The following is a 24211-nucleotide window of genomic DNA, read 5'->3' as shown; positions in this document are numbered from 1 at the left end:
TTTTTGGCTTGCCAGTCTGCTAGAAGTTTGTAAATTGTATTAATATTTCCAAAGAAGAAATTTGTTTTATTGATTTTCTTATTTCTGCTATTTGTTTTCTTTCTTCAGCTTGCTTCAGTTTTTTTTTTTTTTTTGCCACTTCAAGTAAAATATAGAAACTTTACCGTCATTTAAAATCCTTTACCCTCCCCACTTTATATTGTTATTAAAATATGTATTATATTTACAAACTTTGAAAAATCCTACTAGGCAGTGTTATGTTTGCTTTCAATTATCATATGTGTTTTAAATAACTTGAGGGGAAAATTAGTTTAGTAGATTTACACAGATATTCAAGTTTTTTGTTGTTCTTCCTTCATTTCAAGTTTCTCTCTGTATCATTTCTCTTTTTTTTTTAATTTTTTTTTATTGAGATTGCTCAGATATCATACAACTATCCAAAGTTCCAAAGTTTACAATCAATTGCCCATGGCACCACCATACAGCTGTGCACCCATCAATGCAATTATTTTTTTTTCAATTTTTTAGAACATTTTCACTACTCCAGAAAAGAAACAAAAGCAAAAAAAAGGAAACTCACATCCTCCCATACTCCTAACCACGCCCCCCCTTCCATTATTGATTCATCGTTTTGGTGTAGTACATTTGTTACTGTTGATGAAAGAATGTTAAAATACTACTAACTGTAGTATATAGTTTGCAATGGGTATATATTTTTTCCCTATATGCCTCTCTATTATTAACCTCTAGTCATAGTGACATACATTTGTTCTAGTTCGTGAGAGAGATTTCTAATATTTGTATAGTTAATCACGGACATTGTCCACCACAAGATTCACTGTTTTATACATTCCCATCTTTTAATCTCCAACTTTCCTTCTGGTGACATGCGTGACTCTGAGCTTACCCTTTCTACCACCTTCACACACCTTTTAGCACTGTTAGTTATTCTTATTACATGCTACCATCACCCCTGTTCATTTCCAAATATTTAAGTTCACCCTAGTTGAACATTCTGCTCATAATAAGCAACCGCTCCCCATTCTTTAGCCTCATTCTATATCCTGGTAACTTATATTTCATGTCTGTGAGTTTACATATTATAATTAGTTCACATCAGTGAGAACCAGCAATATTTGCCTTCATGTGTCTGTCTTATTTCACTCAATATAGTGCCCTCAATGTTTCTTCATCAACCCATTGCTTTTTTTTTTGAACTTTTTTTTTTATTAATAACAAATTTTATTTTGAAATAAGTTCAATCTTACAGGAACAGTTGTAAAAACAGTACAAACCCCCTACATAGAATTCCATCATACCCTGGCACCCCTCCCCCGATACCCTGATCCATCACCTTTAAGATCCTGTCACACCACTCTTTCTTTCCCTCCCTCTCTCCCTCTCTCCCTCCCTCCCTCCCTAACACCCATCATCTATTGCTCTATCTTCTGAACATATGGGAGCAAGCTGCACATATCTTTGAACAGGCAATATAATTCACATATACCTTTCCCATGGACAAGAACATTATTTTATGCAATCTCATTATACGCAGCTAAGAAGTTCAAGAAATTCAACATTGATATAAAGCTTACATTCTGTATTTCCTTTTTTTTTTTTTTTTTTTTTTTCTTGTGTCCCAGCTGTGTCCCTTTGAGCCTCCTCTCCTCCGGCCTCAGATCCTGTCCAGGATCATCCTTGGCATTTAATTGTCATCTATTTAAACTGTCTTGTTTTTTTTTTCAATTTTGGAAAGATATATATAGCCTAAATCTTCCTATTCCACCCCTCCCTAGCATTCTCTTAGTGGGATTAATCACATTTAGAATGTTGCAATGCTATCACCTTCCGACCATCCATTTCTAGAAGTTTCCCTTCACCCCAAACCAAAACCCCTACTCTCATTTCTTAACTCCCCACTGCCCCTTCCCCCACTTCTTGGAACCCCTACTCTACTTTTCATCTCTTTGGTCATATTCTTTGATACTTTCTTTGTGTTTACCATGGGGCTTAAATTTAACCTCTTAAATCTATAACAATCTTGTTTTTCTTTGAAACCAACTTAACTTCAATAGGACATGTAAACTGTGTTCCTATACTCCTCCATTCCCCCACCTTTATGTAGTTCTTGTCAAGAATTACATATTTTACGTTGAGTCCAAAACCACCGATCTATCATTACAGTTTATGTATTTTAGATCCTACAGAAAGTAAATAGTGGAGTTATAAATCAACCATACACTAGTATTGGTCTTTATAGCTACCATGTGATCTTTACTGGAAATCTTTATTTCTTCATGTGGTTTCAGTCAATTGTTTAGTGTCCCTTCCTTTCAGCCTGCTTAGGACTGATCTACTGGTGATGAAGTTCCTCAGCTTTTGATTGTCTGGGAATGTTTTCATCTCTCCCTCATTTTTGTCTTTCAGGTGTTTGTGAATTCTCCAAGTCTCTGATGGTTATTGACTTTTATTTGTATTCCATTGTGGGCAGAGAATGTTGTTTGAACAAATTCATTTTTATATTTTTTATTTTATTGAGGCTTGTTTTTATGTCCCCGCATACAGTCCATTCTGGAGAACGATCTGTGATCACTAGTGAAGAACGTGTGTCCCAGTGACCTGGGATGTAATATTCTATATATGTCCATTAAAAGTCTCTATATCTCTCTTTCATTTCTTTGTTTCTCTGTCGGTAGGGCTTGCTTTGGTATCTCAAGTAGGGCAGGTCTTTTATTAGCAAACTCTCTCAGCATTTGTCTGTGAAAAATTTAAGCTCTCCCTCAAATTTGAAGGAGAGTTTTGCTGGATAAAGTATTCTTGGTTGGAAATTTTCCTCTCTCAGAATTTTAAATATGTCATGCCACTGCCTTCTTGCCTCCATGGTGGCCGCTGAGTAGTCATTACTTAGTCTTACGTTGTTTCCTTTGTATGTGGTGAATTGCTTTTCTCTCGCTGCTTTCGGAACTTGCTCCTTCTCTTCAGTATTTGACAGTCCAATCAGAATATGTCTTGGAGTGGGTTTGTTTGAATTTATTCTATTTGGAGTTTGCTGGGCATTTATGCTTTGTGTATTTATATTGTGTAGAAGGTTTGGGAAGTTTTCCCCAACAATTTCTTTGAATACTCTTTCTAGACCTTTACCCTTCTCTTCCCCTTTTGGGACACCAATGAGTCTTAAATTTGGACGTTTTATTTTATCTATCATATCCCTGAGATCCATTTTGAGTTTTCAATTTTTTTCCCCATTCTTTCTTTTGTTCTTTCATTTTCTGTTCTGTGCTCCTCGAGGAGGTTAGGTTGTTGTTCAACTTCCTCTAATCTTGTATTATGAGTATCTAGAGTCTTTTTAATTTGGCCTACAGTTTCTTTAATTTCCATAAGATCTTCTATTTTTTAATTTACTCTTGCAATATCTTCTTTATGCTCTTCTAGGGTCTTTTTTATGTCTTTCATATTCTGTGCCATGCTCTTCTTCAAGTCTTTTATATCCCCTGCCATGCTCTCTTTGCCTGTCTGTAGTTCTTTGATTAATTCTGCCAGGAACTGTGTGTCTTCAGATCTTTTGATTTGAGTGTTTGGGTTCAGGTTCTCCATGTCGTCTGGATTTATCATATGCTTTAAGATTTTCTGTTGTTTTTGGCCTCTTGGCATTTGCTTTACTTGATCTTTAATTTGTTAGAATTGCAGCTTGGTGACATACACTTTCTCTAACTAACCAGCAGATGGCGTCCGTGAGTCACTTATTCCCCTCAAGTCAGTTCTCCCCAACTTTGTGGTATGTGGGGATCTGATTCTTTTGGGGTCCAATTGGTGCACTTAATTTGGGTGTGTTGTTGGTGCTGTCTGCCCTCAATGAGGGGCGTGTGTCTGAGTGGTTAGGGAGGAAGGGCAGGTTTAACAATCAAACCTCCCAGGTGTTCCCAGAGATTTAAAGCTGTTCTCTGCCACTGACACAAAAGTCCTTGGTATTGGCGTAGGTTCCCTGGGATTTCTGAGTGGTTCCCCCCTCCCTGCTGTGCTTTTCCAGGACCTCTGTTGAGGGGGGGAGGGCTGTGCCACGTCACAAGTGAGCGCCAGCCTCCAGGAAGCCCTGGGCCGCCAGGCTGTGTAGGGGCGTTCCCAGCCCGCTTCAAAGATGGTTGAATGGGATGCATTAACTTCCCTCTTTCCGCACAGCTCCGCCCTCCCAGCTCCAGGACAGTCAGCCGTGGGTGTATTCAAGGCCACTGTCCACGGCCGATATTGTGTCGTGTGAGTGGTGCTGCGGGAAAGACTCCCCGTCAGGCTGGGTTTCTTGTCTCGGTTCTGTGCTGTGTGCTTGGCCCTAGCAGGAGCAGCCCCACCCGCTGGGGTGACGGCCGCGAGGCTGGGTTTCTCCCCTTTGTTTCCCTGGACCCGAGACAATCTGCAGTGGGTGTGGGAAGGGGTATCCTCCACCCCAGACACCGAGGCGTTAGTCCAGACCACTCCCGTCTTATCTGCAGCTGTTCCGGGGTTCTCTCTTTTAAAAAAAAAAAAACAAGCCAGCCCAGCATCTCCCCCCACTGCAGCATGGCCGAGGGATTCAGCCTGCTCACTCACTCGTTTCAGAATGCAGGCTCCTGGTTTCACCAAACGCACATTCCCTGTGACTTTAGCAGAACTTGTCTAGCTGGTGCTACTTTGGAAGTGGTGTTCTGGGTCCTTTCGGGTTTTTTATCTAGTGTTTTCCACGGAGGTGTTTTTTCTCTGTCTCACCTAGTCGCCATCTTAGGTTTCTCCTCCAACCCATTTCTTTTAAGATGGTTTTGTTCAAATACTATACATTCCGTCCTAAGTAAACAATCGTTGGTTCCCCGTATAGTCACATATCTATGTATTGAGCACCATCGCCACTCTCTATATAAGGATATTTCTTCCACAAAGATGGAGGAAGAGTCAAAGAAGGCAGAGAGGCAAAAGAAAAAGGCAAGACAGAGAGAGAAAAACAAACAAACAAAAAAACTTGATAGCTACAAGGTGACAAAAGGAAAGATAGCATTAACCTAAAGTAGAATAAAGAGTCAGACAACATCACCAATGCCTGGACTCCCATACCCTTCCCCTATTCCCCACCCCCCCATATGCATTTAGCTTGGGTATATTGCTTTTGTTACATTAAAGGAAGCATAATACAATGTTTCTGTTAATTTTAGCCTCTAGTTTGCATTGACTATATTTTCCCCCCAGTCCCACCCTATTTTTAACACCTTGCAATGCTGACATTCATTTGTTCTACCTCATGTAAAAACAAAGTTGTACCTTTTATTACAATCATTGAGCATCCTAGGTTTCTCTGAGTTACAGTCCCAGTCTTTATCATTTGTCTTTTGTTCTGGTGTCCCACGTGGTCCCAACCTTCCTCTTTCAACCATACTCACAGTCATCTTTGTTCAGTGTACTTAGATTGCTGTGCTACTATCTCCCAAAATTGTTTTCCAAACCTCTCACTCCTGTCTTTTCCTTTCTGTCTGCAGTGCTTCCTTTACTGTTTCCTGTAGAACAGGTCTCTTGTTCACAAACTCGATCATTGTCTGTCAGAGAATATTTTAAGCTTTCCCTCATATCTGAAGGATAGTTTTGCCGGATATAGGATTCTTGGTTGGTGTTTTTCTCTTTCAGTATCTTAAATATATCACCCCACTTCCTTCTTGCCTCCATGGTTTCTTAGAAATCCACACATAGTCTTATCAAGCTTCCTTTGTATGTGATAGATTGTTTCTCTCTTGCTGCTTTCAGGATTCTCTCTTTATCTTTGATGTTTGATAATCTGATTATTAAGTGTCTTGGCATAGGCCTATTCAGATCTCTTCTGTTTGGGGTATGCTGTACTTCTTGGATCCGTAATTTTATGTCTTTCATAAGAGATGGGAAATTTTCATTGATTATTTCCTCTATTGTTGCGTCTGCCCCTCTTCCCTTCTCTTCTCCTTCTGGGACACCAATGACACGTAAAGTCTTGCTTTTCATTTTGTCTTTAAGTTTCCAGAGATGATGCTCATATTTTTCCATTCTTTTCTTTATCTGTTCTTTTGTGTGTAGGCTTTCAGGTGCCTTGTTCTCCAGTTCCTGAGTGTTTTCTTCTGCCTCTTGAGATCTGCTGTTGTATGTTTCCAGTGTGTCTTTCATCTCTTTTGCTGTGCCTTTCATTTCCATGGATTCCGCCAGTTGGTTTTTTGAACTTTCAATTTCTATCTTATGTACGTCCTGTGTTTTCATTATACGGTTCATCTCTTTTGCCATATCTTCCCTAAACTTTTTGAATTCAGTTATTATTAGTTGTTTCAATTCCTGCATCACAGTTGAAGTGCAAGTTTGTTCTCATGATTGGGCCATAACCTCATTTTTCTTGGTGTAGGTTGTAGTTTTCTGTTGTCTAGGCATGGTTTCCTTGGTTACCCCAATCAGGCCTCCCCAGACCAGAATGGGCTAAGGTCCCAGAAGGAAGAAATATTCAGTATCCGGTTTGCCTGAGGGTGTGTCTTTTATTGGTACACCCTCTGATGCCTCCAGTCACTGTGCTTTTCTGCTGAGCAGGTGGCGCCTACTAGCCTATAATTCTTAACTGGTGTATGGAGGTGTGGCTGTTTATCCCCAAGTTCTGAATGAAAGGCAGGTAGTAGAGCTGGGCCCCACCCCTTTCCTCTTAGAGAAGATAGACGCCCTAGGGGGAGGTCATTAACATTTCAGTGGTCTCTCTCTGCCTGTGCTATACCCTTGACTGGGTCACAGAACTGGGAACTGAAAATGGCTGAGGCTTTCTCCACTGAGTCGAAAAAGGAACAGAGCTAGTCTGAGGTGACCCTCCGGCTCTCCAAGGTCAGTCGTCACCCAAAGCCTCTGTCTGCTTTTTGGGGATTCGTACCTCCTAGTGAGCAGTTCACACTCACTAATTAAAAACCCAGTTGGAGCTCAGCTGAGCTATATTTGCTTGCTTGGAGAAACCTTCTGTCTGGCACAATAAGGCTTTGTAGCTCAGGCTGTGGGGGAGGGGTCTCCCGATTTGGAGCCGCAGTTTTTACTTACAGATTTTATGCTGTGATCTTGGGCATTCCTCCCAATTCAGGTTGGTGTGTGATGAGTGAACAGTCACGTTTGTCCCCCTGCAGTTATTCCAGATTATTTACTAGCTGTTTCTGTTTTTTTCAGTTGTTCCGGGGGACTACTTAGCTTCCACTCCTCTCTATGCTGCCATCTTAGATCTGTGTCATTTCTCTTTTGACTGAAGAAATTCCTTTAGCTTTTTGTCTTTTAAGAAGACTACTGATCATGAATTTCATCTGAGTGCCTTTATTTCACCATCATTCCTGAAGGATTTTTTTTTTTTCCAAACACAAAATTTAGGTCTGTCCTGAGCCCTTTAAATAACTTGTTCCCTGCCTTTTGGCATGATGTCTGATGAGAAATTCACAGTAATTTTAATAGTCATTTCCCTATATTTTAAGTGTTACTTTTTTCAAGCTGCTGCTTTCAAGATTTTTAATTTGCCTTTAGTTTTCAAGTTTGATTATGATGGGTATGCATTTATTTGAGTTTATTTTGTTATGGATTTTCTGGGCATCCTGAATCTGGGAAATATTTTTTTTCTGTATCATATTTTCTCCTCTCTTTCTGGGGCTCTAATGACATGGTTATTATTTAGGACTTTTGATCCCCCATAGATTTTTGAGGTTCTGTTAATTTTTTTCCCGAGATTTGATGACTTTCATCTCTCATCTTCAACTAACTCTTCCCTTTCTCATCCCCATTGAGCCCATCCAGTCATTTTAAAATTTTGTTTATTGTATTTTTCAGTTCTAAATTTTCCCTTTGATTCTTTTTTTATAGTGTTTGACCTTACTTCTTGGTGTATAGTTATAAAAGCTGTTTTAAAGTCCTTCTCTGATAATTAGAATATTTGAGTCATCTTGGAATTGGTATTTGTTGACTGTCTTTTCCCTTGAGAATTCATTAGACTTTACTGGTTCCTTATATGATACATAATTTTGGTATGTCTCTTGAACATTTTGAATATTATGTCATGAACCTCTAGGTCTTGTTTAAATCTTATGGAAAATGCTGTTTTACTGTATCAGACAATTGACATGATTTGATTCATTCCCCAATTTCCGACCTACTTCCCGTGGGCTGTGGTTTCAATGTCAGTTTGATTTTTTTAAGGCTTTGTAATGCTATTCAGGTCTGTCTTGTGTCAATAACTTCTAGAGACCAGATTGAGATATGGCCAGTGGTCTACCCTGTAGTTCCATTCTTAAAGCCTTTGGTTCCATCCACATGTGTGCAGCTCAAGGTGGGGGTGGGGTGGGGGGGTGGGGAGGCAGAATTTTTATTGACAAGTCTATGAGATTAATTTTTCAAGCCCCCTCTTCTTCCTTATCTCCCCCTCTTTCTTACTCCCACTATCTCTCCCCTTCCTGGTCCTATGGCTAGAAAGGTGGTCCTTTGGTTTCCCTACCCTGCCTGCCACATACTTTCTGCAATTGCATTAGTCTTATGGAAAACATGGGAATTCTTCTCATGCTTTTGAGACCACAATTCCTCTGGTTAAAGAGAAGGATTCCCCTTTCTCAGGGTTTCAGTTTTTTGCCCAACCTCTGTCATAAGAGTTGCACTTTGGGGAAAGGATTTGTCTGAAGGCCAGGACTGGTAAAGAAACCCAAGGATTTCCCTTACTCTTTGTCCTGTAGGGTCCCTCTTCCTATTCCTTGGATCAGAAAGAGAGGGCTTCTTTAGGAATATTGTCTATTCATTCCCAGTTCACAGTTCTGCTATTCATTCTGCCTTTAAATCCAGGCCAGGAAATACAGTAGAAAAACAACAACAATGTGGTAAGCTCACTGCTGGATAGTTTGAACTTTGAGTTCTGGTTTCCTTCCCTATCTGCCTTCTGCCATTTACTTTCCAGAGTTCTCAGGTAACTGGATCATGCATGCTGTCCAGGAGTTTTAGTTGCACTCTGTGGGATGGCTTACTCCATCTTAACTGGAGCTGGAACCCCCTACAGATCACTCTAGAATGACATCTACTTAATGTGACTTTTGTAAATTGTGAAGAACCCAGCACACAGAACTCAAGGTAATATTTTCTCAGCAGAGACCAGTGGTGCTGCAAATAAAGGCTGCCACTGTGGTAAGCATATGTCTTGGCATGTGAGGTATATCAGACCATTCAAGTACTAGAAATGGGGAACAAACTCTATTATCAGAGGCTGAGGGGTCCATTCAGGGTGTTTCGGTTTGCTAAAGCTGCCAGAATGCAATATACCAGAAATGCGTTGGCTTTTACAATGGGGATTTATTAGTTTACAAATTTACAGTTCTAAAGAGGATGCCTTCTCTGAAGAAAAGCTGCTGGCATCTGGGGTTCTTCTGTCACATTGGAAGGCTCTTGGCCAGTGTCTGCTGGACCCTCACTCCCAAGTTTCATCACTTTCAGCTCTTGCTTCCAATGGCTTCCTCTCTGATCCTCTGTGGGTCCTCTCCTAGTATCTCTGGGGCTCCTCCCTCTCTCTGCTCTCTCCAGACTTCTCTGGGTGTTTCTCTCTCTGACCGCTGTCAGCTCTTTCTGTGTCCTTTATCCTCTCATAAGAGACTCCAGTAAGAGATTAAAATCCACCTCGAATTGGATGGTTCACATCTCAATTGTAACAACCTAATCAGAAGGTCCCACCCACAGTAGGTCTGCATCCACAAGAATGGATTAAAATAACATGGCCTTTTCTGGGGTCTGTAACAGCTTCAAACCAGCATACAAGGGTGTCCAGAAGGTATAAGTCACATGGCACAGTGCATGGTAATACAGCAGGAACCCAGCTGATTCCCACCCACTGGTAGGAAAACCTGTGAAGGTTTTTTTTTTTTTTTTCTTTCATAACTTAGATTTCATTGATTGTTTTGAGGATTGGCACACAGAGATTATGAACAGTTTGAACACAATTCTTAATGTATGTACCAAAAATCTAAAAAGCCATGTAGTTGTAATTCTTTACTGAAGTTCTTCCAGTAACTTTCCAGCTTAAAATTTGGAGAGAAATTTTCCTTAAAAGGATATCAAGTACCAAAATCTTCAAGTATTCATAAGCTGTTACATCATTAGTCCCACTAATTCACAGTTAATATCATATCCACTACCTACTCAAATTTCCCATATTACAGAATGCATATCAAATTTATTAGGAAAATTGGACTACTACAACCAAAGATGTTACAGAATACATTCAATTCTGACAGGAAGAGCCAAGATCAGGGAGTGGTTTTCTTTAAAAAACTATTCTACTAAGAAACAACATAGGAATAGAAGTGTTTAAAATGTTTGACATATTAAATGCATGAGTGTGACTCCAAATTGCCACTTAGTATGTATTGTATTACAGGATCTAAAAACCACTCCCCACCTCCCACTCTATAGAATGTTAAGTTGATATGCAAGGCAGTTAAAGCCTCCCATAATTCAATATCCCACTATCTTCTGCTTGTGCCAAAAAATAAACAACCAGCAAATGATTTCAACTCTTTTGAAGAAAAGGAAATTTTATACTTAAAAATTGGCTTGAGGTTAGATTCCAGTCTCTAAGTTTAAAATATCTATAGAGCTACTAAAAGACTTGCATTTACAAAATGGTTGATAAAAATATTCTTCTGTATTGTACAAGAAAGGAGATACCGGGACCATTCCACTGATAAGACTGGTGCACCATGTTAACCAGACTTGGCTTCTTTCTCTCCTGCTTCATCAGAAACTAAACTTTCCTCCTTTTTAGTTTCTCTGTTTTCTGCAGATAAATTTTTACTTTCTTGGCTAGCCACTTTGGCCTGTTTTCCCTTTGCTCTCCTTTTCCCTTTTGGTTACGTTTGTCTGAAAATGTATCCTATCCTCCTACCTTTTTTTTGGCTTCATTTCTACTTCATTTCTACCTGCAGTAGAGGGTTTAGCCAACAACCTCACTGATGTCTTCTGGGGCTCCTCCTTTGCCCTTTCTGCTGAGCTGACCTTCCTAATGGGCATCTTGGTGTTGGGGAGGGCACACACCGGGAACCTTCACAAAGCTGGGCTATGGCCCCTGCCACTCATCCCACTGCCTGAGTGGCTGGGACCTGCCTGTACAGGTTTTTGTAGACACCATTTATCAAATGGAGATTCCCTTCTGTTCTGATTTGCTAGGATTTTAAAATCATGAATACATTTTGAATTTTATCAAATGATTACTTTGCATCTATTGAGATGACTGGATGCTATTTCTCCTTTAATCTTTTGAGGTGGTGAATCATATTGATTACTTTATGAATGTTGTTCCAACCTTACATTTCTGCATTGATATTCAGATTTTTTCTTTTCAAATATATTCATTTAAATTTCCCTCTAAGTGCAACTTTTCCAAATCCAAAAATTTTGGTGTATAATATATCATTCTGTTTAAAATATTTTCTAATTCTTACTGTAACTTTTTTTTTCCAGCAAGGGATTATTCTGAAATGTTTTTCTTGATTTCAAAACATGTTGATATTTTATAGCTATTATTGAAATACTGAGCTCTGTTTCTGTTCATTGCACTGTAGCCATAGAATATACTTTGGATTATCTCACTGCTTTGAAATTTGTTGATTTGCATAATGACCCAGCATACGGTTTTCGTAAGTGTTACACATATGTTTAAAAAAAAAAGTTTGTATTCTGCAGTTTTTGGTGCAGTGTTCTGTGTATATCAATTAGGTCAACTTGGCTAATAGTTTTATTCAAATTTTCTATATTTTTTCTGTTTGAGTTATGTGTGGTGTTCAATTAGACACTGAAAGAGATATTAAAATCTCACTCTAAAATTAGATATACCTACTTCTCTTAGGTCTTATCAATTTTTAATTTATATATATTTAAGAATATGCTATTAAATGCATACATATTTAGAATTGTTTTATTTTCTGGGTAAATTGAACTTTTTATCATTATGACATGTCATTCTTTAACTCTTCAGTAATATTTTTATTTTTATTTGTAATTTTTTTCATTAATATGGCTATATCATCATTCTTGGGTTGGTGTTTACATGGTACATGTTTTTTATCCTTTTTTCCACTTTTCTGTATCCTCACATTTTAAATTTATCTCTTGTAAACATTGTATGTTTATACATGTGTGTAAATTCTGTCTGCCAGTATTTCTTTTTGCTTACAATATTTGGTACATTTATTTTACTTATGGATATATTTGAACTTATATCTACCATATTTTTTGCTTTCTATTTATCTTGCCTCGTCTAAGTATCTTGTTTGTCTCACACCTTGCCTTTTTATTAATTACTTTAGTTCTCTACAAAATTGATACTATGCACTATTTCTACTTTGGTTATTGTGGAAATCATAACATGCATTCTTACACTGTCAGAATCGAAGACTACTCACCATTTTTACCCTCAACCCAGAAAATAATAAGTACCTTAAAACACTTGAACTCTGTTCTCTTTCAGTGTAGGTGCTGGTAATGTCACATATTTGAATTCAATTTCCATTTTTAAATTCCACAAAGTATCATTATTTGGTGATCCATAAAATTTTTTTAGGTTGATCCATGTATTCTTTAATTCTTTTGCTTTTTAATTCTTTCATGACAATTAGGCCTTCCACCTGGAATCTCTTTCCTTCTTCTCATGGATAACCTTTCAGATCCCCTAAGTGAGAGTCTTCAGCTTTCAAGTCCTCTGGCAGATGGGTGGAACAGGCTTATTTTTGGTTCAGGCTTACTTTGAAGGAATAGCCCCTTTGGGTCGCAGCTGTAGAGTAAAAGGCCTTCTTATGGGCTCATAATTTTGGAAGGGGCTTTGCCTCTTGCCCCTCTCATTCTGCAGCTCCATAAAAACCAAAGCTCATGCTCACCAGCAGCAGCACATGCTCTCATGGCAAAAGGAGCTGCAATCCTCTCCTTACTCTATAGGATTCCACTTACCCTTGGATTTTGGCTTGGTAATTCTTTACTATCTTACTAACCCTTTTTAATTCTTTTAAGAAGGTATTTTGAAATATTTTATCTAATTTTTACTTATATTCAGTGGAGGTAACCCAACCTGCTATGTTCATAGTAACAGATGCCCCTCAGAGAAGTCTTAAAGGAGATAACAGGCTTTGTACAAATAAGTGTATCATTCTTTACTCTTCCTCCTACTCTCACTCCCATTATGCAAATTTTCCAGATCTGCAACTTACTCTGCATCCTTGTACAGATTTCTTACCCTTTCTATGCATCAATTCTTCATCTGTAATGGGGATAACTATATTACCTATATCTTAGGGTTATTGTGATAAAATGAGTTAATACATATGAAGTATTTAGAATAACGCCTGGTATATAGTAATGCTGAATAAATACAACCCATTATCATCTCCAATGACAGCAGACTTTGTAGAAAAGCACTTGGCAAGTTCAAGGAATGACCAGAAAGCCGAGGTGCAGAGTGTAATGAGCAACGGGAAAGACTGGTATGGGATAAAAGAGGTATTAGGAGCCAGGTCAGGAAGGGCCTTATGGACTATAGTAGGGAGTTCTGGTTTCACTCTAAGTGCAGTGGAAAGTCAGGAATGAGACATGATCAGGGTCATGGTTTTAACAGATCACTGAGGCTTCTGAATATATTATAATGATGGTTTGCCAGTTTGTATATATTGTGTCCCCCAGAAAAAGCCGTGGTCTTTGATGCAATCTTGTGGGGCAGACATATTAGTGGGGATTAAGTTGGAACATTTGGATTAGGTTGTTTCCATGGAGATGCGGCCCACCCAGCTGTGGGTGATAACTCTGATTGGATAATTTCCATGGAGGTGTGGCCACGCCCATCCAGCATAGGCCTTGATTAGTTTACCAGAGCACTATATGAGCTCAGACAGAGGGAGCGAGCTTCCTACAGCCAAGAGGGACACTTTGAAGAATGCAAAGGAGCTGAGAGAGGAGCTGCAGTTTACAGAGACATTTTGGAAACAGCCTTTGAAAACAGACTTTTGCTCTGGAGAAGCTAGGAGAGGACAAATGCCCCAAGAGCAACTGAGAGTGACATTTTGGAGAGAAACTGAAGCCTAGAGAGGAACGTCCTGGGAGAAAGCCATTTTGAAACCAGAACTTTGGAGCAGATGCCAGCCACGTGCCTTCCCAGCTAACAGAGGTTTTCGGGTCACCATTGGCCCACCCTCCAATGAAGGTATATGATTGTTGATGCGTTACCGTGGACACTTTATGGCCTTAAGACTGTTAACTATGTAACCAAATAAACCCCCATTTATAAAAGCCAATCTGTCCCTGGTGTTTTGTGTTCCGGCAGCATTAGCAAACTAGAACAGACGGTAAAAGCAAAAGTGAGCAACCATAATAGGTTACTGAAGTAGTCCAGAGGAAAGAGGGTGGGGTGGTGACTTCAACCATGGTGGTGGACAATGGTGAGAAGTGGTTTGATTCAAGGTACGGTTTGAATGTAGAAACTACAGAACTTGCTGAGGGATTCACAGCTGGTTGGAGCATATTCCCCACAGGAGCAGCAGAGTGGCTAGTCATATTTGTTTGGCTTTACCAAAGATTTCCCTCATTTTCACTGTTGAGTTGGAATCTAAACTTCCATGCCTGGTTTCTGAAATCCACTTAGCCTGTCTTTTCACACATTTTTAAATGAAGTCTGACTGACAGCTTTCTTACTCATACTCACCACCCAAAACACATTTTTTAAAAATTGGCATATCCCACAAAATAAGTGTTCTGATAGATCTTGGTTTGTGATTCTCTGCAGCTTACATAGTTTTGATAGCGCTACCCTCCACGCTTATCTGTCCTGCTGGAAATAAAGTTGTATTGGCTGCTTCATGCTTAGGTAGTGGGATGGTAGTTTTAGTGGTTGGCTGAGTTCCTGTGTACACTTGGGACTTACAGTTGGAATAAACTTTGTTAGACACAGACTAAAATTGGACTAGAAATTTATTTTTGTCCTCCTTTCAGCCTCAGCTCATCCTAGAATCTCATCAAAATGACAAATGATCTTAACTTTCTGAGGTGATCCTCAAGATTAAAATCAGTCCTGGTGCTTGCTTAGCCTTGAATTCAAATGGATATATATATATATATATTTTGAAACTGAGTTAAAAATAGAGTTCTCTGATCTGCCATAGAAAATTTTCTTTTATCTCCTGTGTGTCTGTTCTTGTAACACGTCTGTATTTGTTCTCTGTGGGGATCTTAGCATCCATTGCCTCCTGGAAGACAGACACCTGACCACGTCTTTATCAGGAACTCACATCATTTTTTTTAAACCCTATCCTATCTACTTAATTCAGAACTTCTCATTATTCAGGAGTAGGAAAGTTCCCTTCTGTTATGAGCTGCTTGTCATATCTTGCCGCAATTTACAACATCTCTTGTCAGGTTAACGTCCAATTGTGGCATTTATTTACTCAGTTTACTTATAGGAGGGCCTGTGGAACCTGCAGAAACTCACTTGAATTTTGTGCATAATTTTGTGCTTCTTTGTAATTGGCTTCTTTTGTGATCTTACAGAATACCAAGCTGCTATTTTACACTTGAAGAGAGAACACAAAGAAGAAATTGAAAACCTGCAGGTATATCTGTTTGCTTCTATTGAACTGGTTATGTGAGACTGACATTTTGTTTTCTCTTGTGCTGAAATAAATATTTCCCTTTTGTTGAAGTATTTTTCTAGACAGCATCTACAGCTGGCACCTGCCAGTGGGGTTCTGATTTGATTAAATGATTAGTTTTAAAGCAGGAATGGGGTTAAAGACATAGAGTACTTAGCCTTGACCGTTTATATGAAGCATTTTTAAAAATACTTTTCCTATGAACAGTGTAAGCCATTTTGTTCGGCTTACTCCTGTTTGTGCTGTATGTCTCTTAGCACATCCCTGCAATAGGAAGACATGCAGATTAAGACCCTTAAAGAAGGGGCTCAGATAGGAGGAAGAGTTGTGTTGAGCCATTCAGTATCCCCAGGGAGTGCCCGGAAATTACCTACTTGACCCTCCTTTGTGAAGCCCAGAAAGACTTAAAGTATCATTTCCCTCATCCTGCCATCTAATTGTCATTTCTTTATGTTTAGTGTTTTCTTATACTTCTGACAGGAACTTCTGAGTCTTATATTCAAATATTGAAACAGGCACAGAGTCTAGTTCACTGATGGCAGGGGTGAACGCATACCTCAGGAGTGAGCAATAGCAAAACTTAAATTAGCACCAAGTCATTACTTGCTAATTTAATGAATTTGTGGAACAAATATTTTGCCTTTCGAATAGTGATAATGTGCACTTATTTTTTTTTTTTTTCAAACGGAGACAGCATGTTGGATTATACGTGAAGCCATTGCAAGTGTCAAAAGTTTATTATGTATGTATGTGTATGTGTTCAAGGCACATCCATCCAGCTTGGGTTAATTATTTATGAAGAGGGAATGAGTCTATCTCCATAGGAAACAGAAAAGTGGAAAAGTACCTCTGTCTCCTAGGGGAAAAAGCCCTTATCGCTTTTGTTACAAAATGCCCCACAGAGACCTCTCTTTCTTTCTCTTTGTTGTGGTGTGCAAAGATGCTCAGCTGTCTCAGAGGAACTGAAATTGATGGAGAATAACTTAAGAAGCAGATTGTTAAAGAGGGCAGTTATAGAAGTGATTCTGTAAGCAGAAGTTTATATAACACCGAAGTTGTAAGACTTAACAATAAGTTTCCCCAAGTTGTAGACAAGCCCTGTGAAGGCTTTGACAGCAAAATAATATACAGGAGCAGTGGGTACCACAATTTCGGAGTTCTTAGTACATGCTAGTATTATTCTAGGCATATTACATATATTGTCTCTTGTCATCTCCACCAAAGTCCTATGATCTTACATCTCAAACTAAGAAAGTGAAGAATAAGTGGAAGGAAAAAAAGTATATTATAATCATGATCTAAATTTAAAAATGGGTTAAACTAAGGTATGATTGGCAATAGTAAAGGTTGAAAATGTTTCTCATTATACCTTAGATTTTTTTTTAACTGCAAGTATCTCTAAAAGAACTGATTTTTTGTTGCTGTCAGTAAACTTTTAAAATGTTTTTTTGTTGTGGTCCTGTATTTATGATTTATTCCTAGTTGCTGAAACCCTGTGGCCATGGCACACAACTGCCATCTGGGGAGGGGGTTTCTGTACCCATTGTGTATAGTTTACTTTAGAACTATTCCAGAAGTCACAGACTGATAGCCTTTGGTAGAAAACTGGGAAATCTTATCCCTGATCTGACCTGGAGAAGTGTTTTGTTTGGCAAACAGTATTTTAAAAATTGAAGTACAAATAAATATTTTTAAATATGGAGATTTTTACATGAAACTCTGAATTTTTAACTCCTTCTAAAAAAAATGGAAAATCTGGCAACAGTAGGCTTATTTTTCTTTATGAGTTTGACCTGCTAGAGTAGCAGGTGTCCACTTCAACCAGGAAGACACAGTTTGCCATTGTCCCTGTTCTGGGCCATTTTACTGACTGGCCCCTTTATGCTTTAATCAACCCTTGTTCTCTGGGTGATATTAAAAACAACAAGTAGACGGACAGAAACACCAATTAAAGAGAACACAGGTGGTTCATAAACTAAAACCCCAGCATGACTGTTCCTGTGGATATTCACTGAATATCACCCCTGCCTTAAAGTAACAAAGTCACATCTATTATCACAGGAATAATGGAAGGCAGTGAGCAGAAGAACTATTATGATTCTCATTTCTTTGTATGTGATTTCCATTGGCAGCCTTCGTCACCTGTTAGATTTTCTTTCTCCATCTGTAGGTTACAGAGAAGTCAGATGTATTTCAGGATTTTGTCAACATACCTTTCTAGAGTAAGAAAGACTTCACATTTAAAACACTCAGGAAAAATTATTCTTTCCATCAACCAAATATAAGAATACGTATTGCATTTAGCTTTATTGAAATGATTTTGTAGAGTTTAAAGAAGCAACATGATATAATAAACAGAGAACCTAAAATCAACCTTCTATTCTCTTTTTGACCATAAATTTATAGGGAAGTCACTTAATTGTTCAATTCTCCCATCTAAAAAATGGAAAGCTTACCACCTAAAACAATTTTAGTAGGGGATTGACTCTTTGACCACAGTCCCAAGGTTAGTAAGTGGGAAAGTCTGGAGTTTTTAATCTTATGCATCCTCTATAGCCAACACTTGTTGAGTACTGCTCTATGAAAAGTGGCATGGGGCTTAGCCTTGAAACTGGGTTTTCAAAATATGTTGCAACTTACATACATATTCCCTTTATAATGCAAAGCAAAGATTTATTGATGAGTTGAATCAATCAATTCTTCATGCCTTGTGTTTATACACTGTATATACAACCTCAAAGCACTTGGCTGACTTTTCTATTCAAATCTCCATGGGGAGAGTGGTGGCAGGTCAAATATTTTCCATGACTTCACTATTTTACGTCATTTATAATGTAACCACAGCAGAATTCTTTTACTTAATTTTGTCCAAGTATGCCCTTCATCTAGCAAACTCTGCCAAATGTCTCTTGAGCTTTATGATCAATTCATGAAACTCAACATCATCTGGTTCATTTTTCCATTTTGGATAATTCTGTGTTACTAACTTTAATTTTAAAAGATCGACACCTTACCTTTATGTTCTCACTTACCTGAGGAATCTTTTGCATGTGATAGCCATCGCATAGCAAGTTCATGACTAGTGGATAGAAATGTAGTTCAAACCTGCTTTACAAAGACATTTGGTAAAACTAATTCTTTCATAGTACAAAAAGAGCTACTTCTTTATTACTTAGGAGCAAGGATTTGAAAACTCCTGTCTCATCTGTTTTACAAAAACTTCTCTCTATAAAGCTGTGCTTTTCCCTTGTTATGGTTAGAGATGGCAGCATGATGACAATGTGAAAGAACTTGAGATTTGGGTTTAGGGTTCAGTTCCTCGAACAGTGACCTTACTCTGTAATCCTAGGAAGTTAATCAACTTCTCTGGGATGTAGTTTGGTCACTTTAAGAAACCGTACAATGATAATGATCATGTTGCTATCTCCTTTCTAGGGATGGTGAATGTGCCATATACCCAGTGGTACCAGGTGTATTGTACATACTCAATAAATGGTTTTTCTCACTCCTTCCCTGCACAAGTCTCTTTCTATAATTAGGCAACTTGAGCTTAGAGTGGTCCTCATGCTTTTTTGGTTGAGGACTTTTTTTTTGGACATTTGGCTTTTTCTTTGAAGGTGCTGATTCCATTGATCTCCAGGCCCTTCTTCTGCCTCTGTGCTCTTTTATCAGGGTGGTCTAAACCAGGCTTTCCTGAAGCTCATTCCGTTTAACAGTGATCCTTTGAAATGCTCTTTGACAAAACGGTCTCATGGTCAAATATGGTTGAGAAATATCCTGTAGTCTCCTCTTACATATTTATAGCGTATAGAGAAGAACCACAATAGAGAGAACTGTGTGTTTCCTGAATTTGACCACCTATTTTTGTCTCTAAGAAACAGGTTTTTTTTTTTTTTTTTTTGCATACTACTCTATATTGACTCATAATCTTATCTCAATGTATAATCCAGCTTCTCAGTTCAAATTGAATTCTTGACTGGTTTCTTTAGCCTTTTATGTTTTCAAGGTCTTGCTTACTAATCTGCTTATTTACTCCTTTAGATTAAAGGCACCGTACAGGAAGAGATGACTTTTTTGGTCTCCATGTCCTTAAAATACCTGGCAAAGTGCTTGGCACAAAATTTATGCCCAGATATTTTTGTGTGTAACAACCTATGATTTAAACATGATAGTCCCTGACTTTTATCAAATCTCTGCTATGTACCATCTTCTGTTATAGGTACTCAGCATTAGGTTTATAAAGACTAAATGTAACAACATAAGAAAAATAAATTTTCCCCATTTTACAGATAATGCAAAGTGAGACTTTCAGAGACTGTGACTTGTCAGAAGTCTTAGATTCGTAAGTGGATGGACCTGAATTTAAATCCCTCTAGGTCTATCTGATTTCAAAGCCCATGCTCTTTCCATTAAGCACTGCAGCATTCATGGAAAAAACATTAGATTTATAATTGGAAGGTCTGGATTCAGGTCTCATGTTTGGTACTATGTGAACTTGAGGCAATGCTCTGGACTCAGTTTCCTGATTTCTAAAATGAAGGACCAGACCATATAATCTCTAATAGCACCTTTCAGTTTTATGATTGTCACCATCAACTAAAAAAAAAAAAAAAAAAATTTTTTTTGATTTATCCCCATATTGTTCTTTAAGTCTTAGGATTATCTAACTCAGAATTTCAAAATCGATATTATCTTCCCCACCCCATCCCTTTCCAACCTTTTGGTTACTTCTGGAGCTTCTCCTTTCTAATCAGGGAGTTCTCTTCTTGATTCTGCTTGTCTTTGTGGGATGACGTGTTCACGTTTTCAGTTATACTCTGAATAAACCACCCTAACCCTCTAGTAGCTTTTCAGATGTCCCATTCAGTGAAAGGATGCAGCTCTTAGAATGTTAGGTGGAGCATCTCTAGGAGAAAATCCATATAAACAGAAAGAAAGCCATGAGTGGAGATGGGTAGGACTTCTTTGGCTCTCTACTTCCTCCATTTTGAAAGGTGGAAAAAAAAATTATATACCCCTTGTTTGGCTTGTGAGGAGCTGGCTAACTTTAAAATATGTTTTGATACCAATATTTTGAGCAGTTTGGAAGTAGGTGCCATGGAAATGGCAAATAGTTTTGTTTGTTTTTTTAACCATGTTCTTTGGATTGCGAAATAGAGTGAAAGGAACCAGCCATTTCCTTTACAGGAACCACTTTGGCTTACCCTGTTCATCACATGCACAGCCCTTAACTGAGTGGAAGCTTCACTGAACGATGGCCTCTGGCAGGCCCCTGCTCCTTGTGCAATGCAGTCATATTTCTAATATGGTAACTCCCACCATGAAATGAACCAGGAATGGGTGCCAAACTGAAAATTAATCTGTTGTACCTTGTTGTCCCCAAGAGAACAGCCTCCATTAAGAGAACCTTGTAAACTTCATTACTTTTCTATCTCCAACTTACCGCACTTGGTCCACTTCTCATAGATTATAAATTGCTGATTAAACAAAATTAAGTACAAACTAGACTTGAACTGATACAGCTAAATTTACAAAGATACATAAATCCTAAGGCCTGGCAATTTGTTATGTTCTTTGTTATCAACATAATGCATTTAAACCTATTAATTCCTGGAGAGTACTGCAAGGGGGTAATGGAGTAGTTTGTAGACAATAAACAAAACTTGCACAAAAATGAAATATGATTTCATAAAACCCCCATGGTATTCCCCTTAAGTACTGATATTAGTAATTCATAACAAAGATGCCAAAAAATTAAAAAAATGTTGAGAAATGTTTTAACTCATTGTTTCATTGTGCATATATAATACAATATTATGAGTTCAGTAGTTTTGCTGCCTTATGGTATTGAGTCACCTCTTAGGCCACTGGTTACCTAGAAGACCATACATACATTTGGAATTGAATTTTGTTGGAAACCAAAGCAATTAAATACCCAGTGACTTAGCAGCCCAGGAGAGGAGCCATCTGAAGGGCTTGGGTGTTCATTGTCTCAGTCCTCAAGATGCTGTCTTGCCCTACGTAATTCAGGTATATCAAACTGTGCTCCCTGATTGAGTGAGACTGGTTGTAGAATAGAGAATACATGTCCATTATTTATTTGTATCATAGAGGCAGATGCTGATTTCATATGTCTCCTTTATGCACCATCAGTTTTAGTCATCCATGCTGAGTTTTAAGTTTGAACATGAGTTAGTACATGTAGGCCAAGACAGTTTTAATTCAATAGTTCCTGACTTTAGGCGACAAATGGATGTTGATACAGGTGATCTTTAGAATGTTGTCCTTTGCTTCTTTTACTCTTTATGAAATAGGAAAACATAGTAGAGCACTGTGGTGCATATTCACTTCTCTGCAGACTTATCCTGCCTTTCTCAGTAATTTTGTGAGTTTTTGGCAATCATGTATCATAGCTAAATATTAGGTTCTTCAGCTATGAAGTAAGAGCTTAGGACTAGGTTGTATAGGTTTCCTTCCAGCATTAAAGATCTGTTATTTCTAGCCTTGGAAGAAAGTAGGAATATGTATCTGTCTCAACTCAATCCAGAAGTCTTTAGAGTTCCCTTCTCCTGTATCACTTGGAACAGTGCTAGGCAACTAGTTGAAATTTAATGAATAGTTGTTGATCAATCTGACTGGATGTTGCAGAAACTCTTTCATGATCCACAGTATTTAGGTAGAATGGTATTTTGGGGGTAGCATGAGGATAGCTGTATACAGAGTCCTTAAATTGGTGGCTACCAGTTAAGCAGAGCCCAAAAAAGTTTGTTTGGCCTAAACAGTGTAATCTAAACAGTTGTCTTTGAATAACTTTAAATGAGTATGTATATTGTAGTTTGCTACAATACTTCCCTATTGTCTTACATCTGGACTTGTTTTTGTCACTTGCCTGCCTCTGTAGACATGTGAGTTTATGACTTCGTATATAGAGGGTAGAGAGCAGAGGTGCTCTCATGAGTAGCAAGCAAAAGACCCATGGGTTTTTAGAACTTGATGGACTTCTGCATTTTTCCTTTTCTTTTGCTTTTCTTGTTTCCTTTCAGGCCTTCCCTGAAAGGGTTATTGGTGGGATAGAGAAGGCAGCAGTGTTGAAAGAATGAAAGAAAGATGATGTTGGTGCAAAAAAATTGTGTATGGTCTATGTTCTCAGATATATTTAGGAAAGATTTGAAAGGAATTTTGTTGATTTTAAAGTTTAAATACTGAGCTCCTTTTGGTTTCTGCCTTCATAGGAGATATTTATCACCATAGTTACCAAATATGAAGAACAACTCTGTGCCTGGCACTGTGCTAGGTCCTTCATGCAGATCATCTGTAATCAACTGAGACTCAGAGAAGTTGTGTGCTTTCCTGAGGCTACACAGCTAGTTAGTGGAATGGCTAGATTTCCCAACCAGGTACATTTGGTTTCTAAGTCTGAATCTTTTCCATTGTTAACTTGCCAACTCATTCTATTCACTATCTCAGGTGTATTGGTTTATAACTTTTATCTTTTACTCTCCCTCACCTTGTGGCACAAACTTCTGCAGACCATCCCCTCTTCTTCCCCTATACAAGCTCTCCGTATGATTAAACAAAGTGGTTGGTGACATTTCTGTGGTGTTAGGAAAGAGAAAAATAGTAACAGACCTTTTTTTCCCACTTATTTCAGAAATGAAAATATGCTTTTCCTACCTAGGTATGGAAAAAGGGTGCAGGCAGGAGACAAAAGAACAGTGAATAAAAGGTGAAGAGTAGTATGTGGGAGCATTCTCTCTTCAACTTTATTTCTCATAGCTGGTCCTGAGCATAGTTGAGGAAGATGTCTCTAGAACTTATCACCATAATCTTGATATTTGTCAATATTCATCTTGGAGATTCATCATCTCAGATAATTTAATTTTCAAGATCATAAATTGAGTAAGAAAATACTGGACAAAACTTCTGTGCTCCTTGCAAGCTACGTACCTCTTCGTTATGATTTCTGCAATTTGAACATAGATGCTTCTCTGCTGTTCTCTAACCTTACCTTACCCAATGCAGCTCTGAAGACCTAGCACTACTGATTCCTTAACAAGCATATGGGATGATGTTGCTTTTTCCCTATGCTGTCATCTGTTTTCATGATGAGCCCACATGTAGTAAAGGGCACCTGTTGCCTCTTCCAACAAGTCAAGCCTCAGATGAGCTTTGAAGAATTTGTGGGTATGTGCTTTGACTGTGTCTCTGAAATTTATTCCAGCTTGTTCTGTGTTCTGATGGAGGAATAACAATGGTACTAGTATTTATTGAGCATTTACATAGTGCCAGGCTTTATATACAAAGATTAAATGAGTTATTACACCAACCCTACAAATTGACATTCTTAACCTCTAAAATAAACTCCTTTTGGATTTTCTCATATCTTGAGGGCTCTTGCCATGGGAGTATTCTAGATATGACCTTGTTTCTGAAGTGACCCTTGCCTTTGATCTTTCTTTGGGTAGAATACCAGTTCTTAAAAGTGATGGACTTTAGGGGCAGAACATGCTGAAGAATGAAGTCATATCATGAAGTCAGCTAGCCATTCATTGGATGAAATGCAGTGTTAACTC

The 24211-nt window shown here is 38.4% G+C and overlaps 1 protein-coding gene across 1 annotated transcript in view; it reads left to right on the top strand.

Annotated features, from left to right (window-relative positions):
* The window catches only part of FMN1 (formin 1), a 423214-nt gene that overhangs the window by 165027 nt on the left and 233976 nt on the right, over positions 1–24211 (top strand). The window contains 1 exon segment of the mRNA XM_037834370.1: positions 15538–15599. Coding sequence (XP_037690298.1) covers positions 15538–15599 — 62 coding nt within the window.

This window comes from Choloepus didactylus, chromosome 4 (assembly GCF_015220235.1).
Source record: "Choloepus didactylus isolate mChoDid1 chromosome 4, mChoDid1.pri, whole genome shotgun sequence".
Classification (NCBI taxonomy): Eukaryota; Metazoa; Chordata; class Mammalia; order Pilosa; family Megalonychidae; genus Choloepus; species Choloepus didactylus.
This window is presented reverse-complemented; position numbering and strand designations above follow the sequence as displayed.